This window comes from Falco cherrug, chromosome 8 (genome assembly GCF_023634085.1).
Source record: "Falco cherrug isolate bFalChe1 chromosome 8, bFalChe1.pri, whole genome shotgun sequence".
In the NCBI taxonomy this organism is placed as follows: Eukaryota; Metazoa; Chordata; class Aves; order Falconiformes; family Falconidae; genus Falco; species Falco cherrug.
In genome coordinates, this window is record NC_073704.1 from 15,665,357 (window position 1) to 15,677,714 (window position 12,358).

At 41.9% G+C, this 12,358-nt stretch overlaps 1 protein-coding gene across 1 annotated transcript; it reads right to left on the reverse strand.

Moving 5' to 3' along the window:
- Window positions 1-408: 408 nt before the first annotated feature.
- CD28 (CD28 molecule) lies at window positions 409-11,575 on the reverse strand. The gene is made up of 4 exons (XM_005442938.3): window positions 11,371-11,575; window positions 5,248-5,601; window positions 4,870-4,988; window positions 409-1,937 (listed from the first exon to the last, which is right to left on the reverse strand). The coding sequence occupies exons 1-4, from the start codon at window positions 11,423-11,425 to the stop codon at window positions 1,797-1,799; spliced, it is 669 nt and encodes a 222-aa protein (XP_005442995.1). The 5' UTR covers window positions 11,426-11,575; the 3' UTR covers window positions 409-1,796.
- Between the last annotated feature and the right edge of the window lie 783 nt (window positions 11,576-12,358).

A 12,358-nucleotide genomic window follows, 5' to 3' on the forward strand; every position in this document is an offset into this window, starting at 1 on the left:
TCCCAGGGGCTGCTGGGTCCCGTCCCAAATGTACAGTACTGCCTCATGGCAGTGGGTGCTCAGGCCTCACTTGCCATTGCCACTGTGGCTCTGCACCCTGCCCTGGTGGAGCTGTGCCTGGCTGCGGGGACAGCAGGCATCTCACCACTGCTCAGAGGTGGCACAGCACCCTCCAGGAACATGACTCAGAATTAATGGTTTCCTGCCCAGTCAGCAAACTCAAATAAAAACTTCCAATTTGGAAGTGCCACAGTTTTTTTCTTGGGTTAAGAAGTCAAAACAGATTGTTGTCACGCTTCCATATCTCTACTTTTGTCACCTGCCCTCAAAGAGAGAAAGGATTTTCTTATTCCAGTTTGGAGGAAAGTAAATGTTATACAATCCTAATTTTATTTCAAGGTGGGAATATGGATTTATTTCTCATTTAATTGTTTATTCAGTAGTCCCTATAAAATAAACCTCATCTCCTCAGTATGAAAAGGGATTTTATGCCAAGACATCACCAGTTACAGTTTAGGATGTCTTGCTAATGTAAACATGCTTAACTGAAAGAAAGAAGCAGGTTTTGCTAAAGCCTTTGTCCTACTCCAGCATGGAGCATTCCTGAAGAACATTGTTAGATAGAAAGGTAACATCCAGTCAACACAAAGTTCCTCAAAGTGCCCAGAGTAAGCCCTGCAGGTGGCTGAGCACTTGCAAGTCCAATTTACAACGGTGGGAATGAGGGACCTCCTCACACCCCAAAAATAGGGGCTTATAGGAAAAAAATTCAGGTGATCTTTAGTTGCTCATAACCGGACCCAGATTCTTGAAAGAGCTCTGGTACAACCTAGGTGCGAGAAGATGTGTATGAATTTTCAGGAGGACTCAGCAGAATGTCTTTTGGATAGAAACAAAAATGGAAGTAAAGCTCTCCTCAAAACCTGACCTCTGTGTCTTCTAATGCTTCCCATACAACTTTGCGTTCTGTCGCTGTAGGAGGCAAACAAAACAGAAATGGGGTTCTTCATGAAGATAACAGATCTTTCTTCCTTTCCTGTTTGTCTTGATTTTGTCTTCAGACTGATTACCTTCTCACTCTGTGGAGTTGCTTGGTCATGACTTCAAATGGCCTTATGAACATTTACAAAGTGTCCAGCCTAAGGCCTCACATGTTGAAGGTTTAGCCATTTTCTATCAGCTCGATTTGTCCTGGTGGCCCACTTGTGCCATAGCCTAATAGCTTGGGTGCCTTCTGGCTGACTTTCCCCTCTTTCTTTCAAGCATGTGTTTTGAATTCCAAATGGTGCCCTGGTCTTGTAGGGAAGAAAAGATTTATTTTTTTTTTTTTTACATTTTGCCTTATTTAACAGCAACAAGAGTTGCTGAGATTTAGATATACAGGGAAGGAAATTAAGGGTTAAATCTAAGGCAGCAGTTATTGGGAAAGGTCGGAAGTTCTGCTCTTCCCAACAGCTGAGCAAAACCACAAGTGTTAGGAGGAGACCAGCTCTGAGGTCTGATGCCTTCTTTCTGTCTTACCCACTGACAACCCTCAACACAATTTGTATCTCATTTTCAGCTGTCATGGAGAACAAACCTTTTTTACTTTTCCCCTGCTTTTTTATGTTTGTTTGTGTGTTTGTTTTTTTCTTTTAGTATCTTACATCGAAGTTTAGCCAATACTTGCTACGGTGTAGGTATCCATGGTCAATAACAACAAACATGATGAGAAAATGAGAGGCTGTCCTTCCACATCCAAGAGCAAGTGACTGCCTAGAAGCACATAAGGCTACTGGTGGGTCAGCTGGTGGGTGTCACGGCTGCCAGGACCGATATGCAGTGTAGTCTCGTGTTGGTGCATAGGGTGGGTAACCCTTGTTCTTCTGGTATGGTGGATGCCGGGGAGTCATGTTCATGTAGTCACTCTGATGGTACATATTCTTTTTGGATTTTTGCTGTGGGAAAAAAAGGTGAAGAGAAGTTCGGAAACATTTCTGCAATTAGTCTGTCCTGCCTGGGGTGAACATTCAAAAAGGGAGAAGAAGAAAGGGAACAGGGATTCTTTGAGTAGAGGGGGTTTGCCTGTTAATAAGACCTGAGACAAGTTAATAATGGATTTGATTAATTTTTCCTTCTTTGAATTAACAAATTGTCTCACCCAATGCTCATATTAACTGCTGACAGTTCTGGCCCTAGGTCCTCATTCAGGGAAGCAGGCATATTTATAAGGCAGCCTCAGGTTTAAATACCTTTACGGAAGAATTAGGAAACATGTTCTCATAAAATAATCTATGGAATTTGCCCAACCTGAATGTAAGTCTCCAGCTTATCTGCTGAGAGATTTACAGTGTTAGTTCTCCAGGTAAAGGAATGCTTCAAACCAAGGATACAAACTGATGCCTCTCACCATCAATTCTCAGCTGTGGAATGACTCAGCAGAAGCAATACCGTCTGAGCAGTGAAGACTGTCCTCATTTATTAGGAGGAAAAAATAAATTAGCTTAACTCAAATGCAAAAAGAGCAGGAAAAATGATCCCAGGCTGTGTATATCATGATTTGCCTACCGTTTACAGCAGTAACACACAATGTATATGTTGTTCTGAGCCTTCCTTCAAGGGGCAAAAGAATCAGAGATTATATTAATCTTTTATTTGTCTCACTGTCTGGGCCTCAAAAAAATCATTTTCACTGTTGAATTCCTGCCTTATAATGCCCCTGTGAGACAGGGGAAGCATCATCGCTTTCAGAAATCAGAGCAACAGAAGACAGGTGAAATAATTTGCCTGTAATCACAGAGGAAGTTTGTGGCTACAGCATTTGAACCTCTCCTACAGGCTGCACACAAGGTTGGTGGTTTTGCATAGCTTTAGACTTTATTGATCAGGGTCTAGATAAAGTGCTTCCATGCTTTTTTCCTTGATGCTGATGTTACTTCTTTTCAATCTCCTTTTCACTGAAATTTCATTCCTATGTACATAAATATTTGCATGTGATGCAATATACTTGTGATGCTGTGGAATTGGAGGTTTGCATTAGCAAATCTGATGGCTGAATTGTGCTGTACACGCAGAATGGGGCAGTTACTATGAAACTTTTAAGCTTTTTTATATTAATGTTTTATATACATTCAACACCTTGCATATATAAGTTACATACTGTTTAAGTCATTCAACGCAGTCGATGCACGTAAATCATTGGAAACAAAAGCTTTACCTGTATATGTTCGTCTCTGTAATATAGGATTTTCAATTCACCTAAGAGGTAATTTTGCATGGGAGAAAGACATTTTGCTAGCATGAGTGCGTGCTGGACTATTACAGGATCAAAGACTGGCACTTTCAGAAAGGAAAGTGGTTTTCCTCCAGGGAAGGCAGAACTGTATGAGGACAGAAAAATTTTCAGCTGCTTTCAGGAACTCAAGTGAAATAGGCTTGCCATGGCTGTCAAGTATCAGATTTTAGGACCTTATTTTACAGTTCACAGTGTCTTCTAGGTAGCTGTATTTACATTCAGCAACACTCTAAATACACCCACACTCAGAGTGCATATTGTCAGGAGAATACCACCAGCAGTGATAACAGCAGGTAATAACAGATGCTGTAAATGGCACACATCGCAGTGCAGCCTTGTCACTCTTGCTGGGGGCAGACATGTTAGCAAAGTGCGTAGCCATTGGGTACCAAACAAATATAGCAGAGAGAAAATGGTTCAGATTGTAAATGACCGATTTGAAGCTACAGTATCTCACCAGACGCAGCCACAGTAGCTCAGCACTGAAATACCGGCAGCTGTTCTGCTGTAATCCTCTCAGCTCTCCTAGGCATCAGCCTCTCCAACAAGGCACAAAGAAGGACCACTTAACCTGCCTTTTCCTATGGCAATGCCCTGTTCGATTGTTTTCCATTAGAAAGAGACTTCTATTGAGCAAGTGTATTTTTAGGAAACATTTAACAGATCTCAAGCTTCAGCTAGCAGTGACAGTGGCTTTCTGTATACCTGCAACATTTAACATTAGTCAGGGACTTTGGGGCCTTTTTGCAGGCTACCTTGTAATGTGATGAAAATCGCCATTTAACAACAAAGATACAAGGAAAAGGCAGAGTATAAGGAGCAGAGTTCTCTACCGTTATTGTTCGAGTCCTTCCCAGATGGAGTAAGTAGTGTAAATCAGCTCTAGGAGATCACAATCCTAAGACTTGTCTAGGAACACATTCCTCTGCTACCTCTGCATCACGCCTCACTCTCTCTTCACTCCAGCAGGCAGAACTGAACATGGCCTGGGCCAGCCAACTCTCCAGAGAGATTAGAAAGCAAAATAGTAAGCTGTAAGACTGTCTCGGCTTTCTTAGGGTGAATGTACAGAGGCAGATGAGGGACTACTGAGATCTGGTGCTCCTCTTCCCTTGCAGTCAAGCTGCCAGAACTAGTGGGTACTCGGGGGAATTGCTGGCTATGGTGCAGATGGTCTTGGGCCAACTGAGGGCTCCCTAAAGATTGTTTTACTGTAGGAAAGCTCCTTCTGTCAGTTTAGTGTTAAAGGGTTTTGCCAGGAATGTTTGTAGTGCTAGATTTCCATGACAGGGACAATTGGCAGAACTAGAGGCAGCGTCCCAGTATTGCTGGTGTGCAGGGCACTGCCAACACTACGGCATTACTAATTGCTTAAGGACTCTACTGCAGAGGCCTGACTGTCCACCTGGAGAGCATCTGGTGTTTCAGCTCTTTTGGGGCATAGCATGGGTGTGCACATATAGCTAGGGTGGAGAAGCACTGTGATCCTGTGGCGAGGGGTATCAGTGAGTTTGTGGTAAACATGGCAAGTGTAGCCTAAGAAATGAACCAGGGGCAAAGAGTATATAGAGCAAAGGAAAACAGTAGTTTCTTACCCAGTGGTTAATAAAAACTGTGGTTATTAGCATACTGTAGAAAGTAAGAACTCCAGCCACTGCCACCATAATCCACAATGACATTTCAGACTGAGGCTCTTGTGTTTGGATGGGTGTTTCTTTAAGGAAAAGAACAAAGAGAACTTTTAAGTATATGAAAGCAAAAACCTCAATCTCTGCTTATATACTCCTTGTTCCAATGCACCATTTGTATTAATCATAATTTTAAAATGTGTTCTTCGGGACATCAGGAGCAGGAATGTAGTTTTACCAAGCCACCCAAATTTTTTTTTTTTTTAAGGAAACAAACTGCCTCAAGGCATCATGTAGGGAGTGTGTATAGGGAGGATACTGGCCTACAGAGATTTCCCAGCTTACCTTTCACGTGAATGACGGTTCCATTGCTCTTCTCATTGTAGACATATGGGGGTGGATACATGGCCTCTATTTTGCAGAAGTAGATGTCAGTCTGGTTGGCATTCATATTCCAGAGATTGAAGATTACTTTGTCTTTATCATGAATCCCCTCGCAGTTGAATTCTTTATTTGAATTACTGCTAATTTTGGTTGTGTTCCATGAAATAAAGCAAACTTCAACTGCACTGTTTGTTCCTTTGTGCAGTGAAGCTCGAAATTCCTTCCCTGTTCCATTGTATGTGTAGTTGCAGACTAGAGTTGCAGTTTTGTTAGCTACGGTGAGGAAAGGATGCTGAGCCACTAAAATCTTGTTTTCTGGAAGGCAGAGGAGGGGAGAAAGTGAGAAAAACACTTGCTTATAAAATACAGTATGAGACTTCAGAACCACACATCCTCCCTTGCAACTCTTCTCCATATCTCCTCTCTACTGCTGACACTCCCTACTGGGGAGTATGTAACCACCAAGCTGCAGAAGCAGTTTCTCACAGGAGCTCTTGTTGCAGCAATCCCCCTCTATGTAAATAATTACATAGTCACTAGGGGAGACTGTGAGGTCAGGAGTGTTTTTCTTCAGTCAGAACACTAGTACAGAAAGTGGCCCATGTGATTGGGATTTAAGGTCAGGGCTCAGAAAGCTACTCTGTGTGTTTGTGCATGCGTGGATACGTAAGACCACCTTAGTCTATCCTTTCCTTAGCAAGCAGTTTCCCAGGGGACATTATGGAGTGAAAACACCGTGAATTAAATGCTTAGTTTAGCAGTCAGATAAGAGAGTATCATATATACACTTGCTTTTTAATCCAAGGGCAGACTTGAATAGTTTGCAAGTGGATTTGTCGAACAAATTCAAGGGTCTGGACCTTGGATGATGAGCACTAAACCCACTAAACTAAACTGTTATCATGTTAATGTAAAATAAGTAATTTCTCTAGCTAGCAGCTGTAGTAGATTCCTAATCTCTCAGCGGGCTCAGGAGCTGACTAATTTGACACTGCATTGGCACTTAGCACTCAAGTGGCCTGCAAAAAACATGTCACATGAATGTATAACTCAATTTGAATTGACCAGACTGATACATAAACAGGAAATGTTTTCTGACATGTAGACCTCTGTGCTACCATCTGCCAAACAATGAAACACTGCAAGGACTATGCAGAAAGACTTCCAAGAAAGTCTTCCAAGAAAAATCATCCTGTACAAATAAGGCCCTATTTTTCAAATGATGACCAGTAAGAGGAGGAAAGTTTTGGCTTTTAAGCTAGGAACTTGCTAGAACTAAGGACAGCCCTTTTCTGTGTGTATATGACTCTGTAAGTCTTCATGCAAACTCAACTCATATGAGGTCTTAGTAGCCTTTTTTAAATCCCTGAGAAATGCTGTGGTTGTGAGAATGAGAATTGTACCTCTTGTCCTCAAAATCTGCTGCAGAACCTGTATTCTTTCTACTTAGTCCATGTAATGAGACTTAAAAAAGGCTAGTAAGGGAAACGGAGTGGGAAGGCAGCCAGATCCAGAATGCCCAGAAAACAAGTATTTCACCATGTTTAACAATATTTAGGACCAAATGGCTAAATTTAGTGTGTTCACACCTGCATAAGAAGATGGAGTTCCCCAGACTATTGAGTAGGATACTTCTCTGGCATGAAGGTAATCCAGGGAGTAAACACAAAGAGATGCATGAGATGGTCACCACTAGTGGTAGGGTGTGGGCAGTAAAAGCAAGCCATGGCTAGCAGGTCCCCAGTTACCAGCCCAACCCATGAAACTGCTGAAGTTGTTAATTTTCTCACTGAAAGTCTTGTTTACCGGTTCTTTCCTCTCATAACAGCAGGAAGACACGAGCAGGGAATGCTCTACTGCCTCATCTTTAGCAGAGAAAGATTGCAGTCCATACTCCTTGTGTCTCTTTGTTCAACATAGTATGAGGAGAGGAGCAGAGCTCATCACAGCTCTGAAATCCCATGTTTGCAGGGAACCCAAACACTGTGAAACTTTGTTTTGATGAAGGATGGACATATCCAGGCTTTTGAGCAGAAAGAGACACGGATCATTGAGTCGTGGAACTGAGTGCCAGATTAATAACAGACAAGGCAGGTTTCTACTTGAGGTTCTGCCTGTGGTGAATTTTCATCGAAATGAAGACATTTCAGCAAAACATTTCAGTTTCATCGAATCAGCATTTTCCGACAAAAGCTCTCGCATAGGCTTATAAGGCATTCTAGTAAGGGGTGAGGTTTGGATTCCACCCCTTTAGACAAGGTATTTGATTGTATTTTTGCTGGCCAGAAAATTGATCTTTGACGTAAGTGACAATGTGCAAGTCTGTGGTAGAATTGTTCTACCTCTTGGATTTATGGTGCGGTCTGCTCTCTTGGTATGTAGGCTGAGTGTTGATAACCTAGCCCATGCTGTTCATGTTGGGATGTACGGTAGCTGAAGAGTGGGAAAAAGTTATCCTGGATCATTAAACGAAGGCCACTTCGTTTTAAGCTAAGCACCCAAAACCAGTTTTCACAAAGTGGCTCTACTTGTTCAAATCTAAATTGAGGTAGATCTTTTTATTTTTCATCTATAGGAACCAATTAGCACCATGTCAATTTGTTGGGCTGCAATGCCAGTAGAGGCAAGGCAGGCTTAATCCACAAGGTATGTTAGACAGGCTGTTGTCATCCTCTTCCTCCTCCCAGTTTAGGGGGTTTTTTTAGTTGAAGAAAGTCAGTCATGCCAAAATGTATATTCGTCGCATGGGGAAAACCGAGTAAGGCCAAACATCCTTTACTTCATTTGTGATCTGAATAGGATTTAATTAGATTCTTAGTAGGATCTGGACCATTCTGAGCAGACATGGGCTGAGGCTGCTTTTGCCTTCACAGAGACAGTTCTTCTCGTGTCGCTTTGTGTTTGTTAAAATGGTGAAACTCTGAAACATTTAGTATGTGTTTCCATTAGTGTATGCTTTCCCCTAAATACGGTTATGATTGCCATTCCCAGAGCTGTGTTCAGTCATGCTGCATAGTAATAAATATCTATATCTTGGCTTTAGCCAGCCAAGAAAATGGCAGATATGAAAAATAATTGTCTACAGTTTCAAAAAGCTGTGAAGTCTAAAAATGTAAAATCATTTCAGTTAATGTACACAGACTGCAAGCTTTCTCAGGTTCTTAGGATTTCTGTGCACTGGTGTGTAAGATCTCTGAGTTTCTCAAGCATTTTTATACCTTATTTGTAATGCTAGACATTTGTTATAATCACATGTAAGTTTTTTTGCATAATGAATTAAAAAATGCCATCCATATATAATATCCATAAAATACTGACTCTAATCATGGACCACGATGCAAGCAAAACTTCATTGAGGTTTTTTTTCCTTTCTTTCTTATTTGCCAAGAAAGTGAAATAGAGTTGACAAAGTATGGAAAATAACTATTTTGAGGTATTTTTTTCCAGAGCTTTCCATGAATCATCATCAACTTTGGAAAAAAATATTCTGCTAAAAATATTTTGTACTCTTCTTTTTCTCTTTTCCATGCCAGTTGACTTCAAGAAGCTATTTGCCAGAGCAAGGAATCTGGGATAAGTTGGTATTTCTATAAGCACAGTAAAGAAAAGGCTCACTTAAGTCCCTTGGGGGACAGGGGAAAACCTGAAAGAGTTTATTTAATCCAAACACAGAAAGACACACAGCTATGTTATAAACAAAGCTATTCCATTTTTGCTGCTGTTGATCTGTTGTTCAATTACCTTTGCTCTTCTTTCCCAGATACAAGGGTCTTTCTCTTTTACTTCGTTTTTAGATCACCCAGGGGTGTGTGACATGCAGCTGGAGGGCTCTGCCCCTTCTAGCTGTTAAAGACTTGCTTTCTGCTGATCTTTCCTACTTTGATGCCGGTACTGCAGGAAGCATAGTACTGCCTAAAGCCCAGGTGACACTTTTGCTTTAATCAAACCCAGTGTGAGCATGGGGTTTTTTCTTGTCAGTTGGTGATTTTTTTTTTTTTTTATAACAAGAATTTGTAGATTTCATCCTAATCTTGGTTAACCTTGCTTCATACATCTTCTGTATTCTGATAACCTTAGTGGGTTAGAGGCTGATTTTAACACTATAAGCCAGAAGGTTATATGGGTAGTAAAAAGTTGAGGTTGTTTGTGGTACACTGCAGTGGGAACCCACTTATACACTTACTTGACAAAATACATGGGACAGGCAACCTAATCTAGCTGCCGCTCTGGCAGACCATAGCATGGTAATGATTTAGCCAAAAAAAAAGGGGTGCAAGGACAACCTTTGTAAACGTTAGTGTTTCTGCAAAAAGGAAATGAACAAATTGACCTTTTAAGTCCCTTTCCATGATTCAGACTCAACCTGCAGCACTTACTGGTACAGTCTAGCAACAGCAGAACGGGACAAATTCTATTGTCTCCCCCAAAACACAAATACCTGAGGCCTATAATACACTCTGTGGCTTGAGGAAATCTTGCAGGGTTTTGACCTGCCTTAACGTTTTCTGTTTACTAAGGATCAATCCTCTCAATTAAAATGAAGAGAAGAGGTGGAGAAAAAATGTGAGAAAAAGACGAGGGCCCCAGGAAGCAAGTGACCTCATGTGCTTCTCTTTAAGCAGTTGAACAGCCTCCATGAAGCTATTGGAGATTCAACTTCTTCATGCAAAGTGTATAAATGTCTATAGAGTCGTGGCATTAACCCCTATGTCTGATAACCATACACTGTACTTTATTTTGCCGCAGTTCAGAAGAGTCACTTAAAAGCTGTTCACACCTCATGGAAATGTTTTTAAAACTGTTAACCCACTGCTGATACTTATCCCCTCCTGGAATCAGTGTCTTCTCTGACAACCCAAGGGCCCACTGTGGAAATAATTATGATATTGCAAACACAGAATTATAAACATGGGAAAAGGACAAGGAAGAGAAAAACCCTGTGATCTCTTAAAGAAATGTAGATTGTGGTGTCAGGCAAATTACAATGCCTTCACTAAGGAAAAGAATTATCGAAAAATAAGGCAGAAATAAGGAAAAAGTAGATTCAGTTGTATCTCCCATATTGGAAAAAACAACTCTCTAAATATATTCTATATGTGAAAAGTTTTGTACTGGAAAACAGATTTTTGTTCCTCTCTGTAACTTCCCTATAAAATACAAAACACTGCTATTTGGGGAAGACCCAATAACAACAGTTCACAGGCCAGCAGTTTGAAAAATTATCTGTCTCGAGATTATCAAGATTATCAAGACTAGCCATCATCCCTTGCTTAGCTTTGCATTTTGATGTACCCTTGGAAAGACGTGTTAACTCTGAACATACGAACACTGCATCAGCAAGACAACACCAAGGCAAAAACCTCAGCCACAACAACTGAAGGTTTAGAAAAATTCACTAAGACTCAGGATCTCAAAATCACAAATAAACATTTTTTGTTGTTGACGATCTTTTCAGAAAGAAGCTAGATATCTAGTAAATATCAACAAACTACTAAACAATGCAAAAATCAGAAACTCGGCAATTCCCATCCTCCCATCGCTGAGCTCAGTAAGCAACTCTGCTTTTGGTCCTTCTATTTGCTAGAGGATGTGGGTGGGCTCAGCTCTGGAGCCCATCATGCTGAGCCAGGCCTGGTGGGACCTGGAGCTTCACCCAGGAGACTTGGGGGTGGTGGAGAGGCTGCCCCCAGGGAGGGACTGGCTGGCACCAGGTCTGCTCAGCCCCTCTGCCCCCCAGGAGAAGGCACTTGAGAACAAAATTTGTAAAGCCTGGATGGAAGGAGAAATAAACCCCTCTGTCTATGCATGCAGTTTACAATGAATCTAAAACCAAGTCAAATTAAAAGAAAGTTCTTGGGTCTTATTTTGGAAGAGATAATCGTGGCAGGAGAAAAATCAGCCTTTTAGTTATATCGAGTTGATCCATGCGTAGCCTTAGCAGCATGCTCTGTCTCTCCTCTTTCATCCAAACACAAGAGTAATTTGTGCAAAAATAATTCAGAGCTATATTAGACCTTCTCTCCCTTGATGATCAAAGTAAGAAAAAATAGTGGAAAAGATTGAAATGTGAGGGGGTTTTGTTACCTGTTACATCAGCAGTGGGGATGAAGCAGAGCACCACGAGGATCCCCAGCAGCATGGTGCTAATGGTGGGCCCAACGCCCTGTCCCCACCCCCTCCAGGCACTGCCACGTCTCCCAGGGCCCCGCGCCACCAGCCTTTCTTCCCTGTGGGGCCAGGCTGCACCTTTGGTTGCTCACATAACTTCTCTCCTCCTCCCTCCGCAGCACATGATACACAGCCAAGTGAAACCGCTGTAATGGCAATGCTCGAACAGGAAGTTAAATTGTTTGATGACTTCAGCCTTAGGAAGTTGCCTCTGCAAAGCTCGGCAATGCTTGAAAGGAGTGGAAGCCCACCTTTCAAAACAGGGACTCTCATCCCCGTATTGCAAGAAGTGTGCTTGTGTCTGGGGCTCCGCAGGGTTGCTCCTGTCAAGCAGAAATGGACTTCCCTGGATGTGCAGCTCTGTTTCTTTGCCAAGAGTACCTACAGACATACGCTGTTCCCATCATCACGATAGAAGCAAATAGCAGTTTCCAAGTTCCTGGTGGCTAAACCTGGCCCCTCAGAAAGTTGTGTGGTCAGGAAGCTCCATCTCTCCTCACCTATAGGAGCAGAAACCTTCCTCTCTTGGCATGCTGGCTTGCTTCTGCCTGCCTTCCCAGCCCCTGGGAATGCTGACGTGTTTTGGCAGTAGATGATCTAAGTTTGTCCATTTTCATTTTTCTGCATCTGCTTGCCACCTAAATGCAGACCAAATGGTGCAAGAGATAGTAATTCGGTATACCTCCCCTTTTTTGAAAATAAAAATTAAAAAAAAATATCCCAAATTATGAATGAGTGCAACTGTAATGCAATTGATGTCTAGACAGAGGCAGTATGCAGCAAGCGTACTTCTCAATCAGTGCTTTCACTACAGGTCTTCTTATTTAAAGTTCTCTTCAATTCACCTAGTAAATGCTCACTCTTCTTAGCCCTGCAAGCTCACTTCTCCCCTTGAAACAGCAGG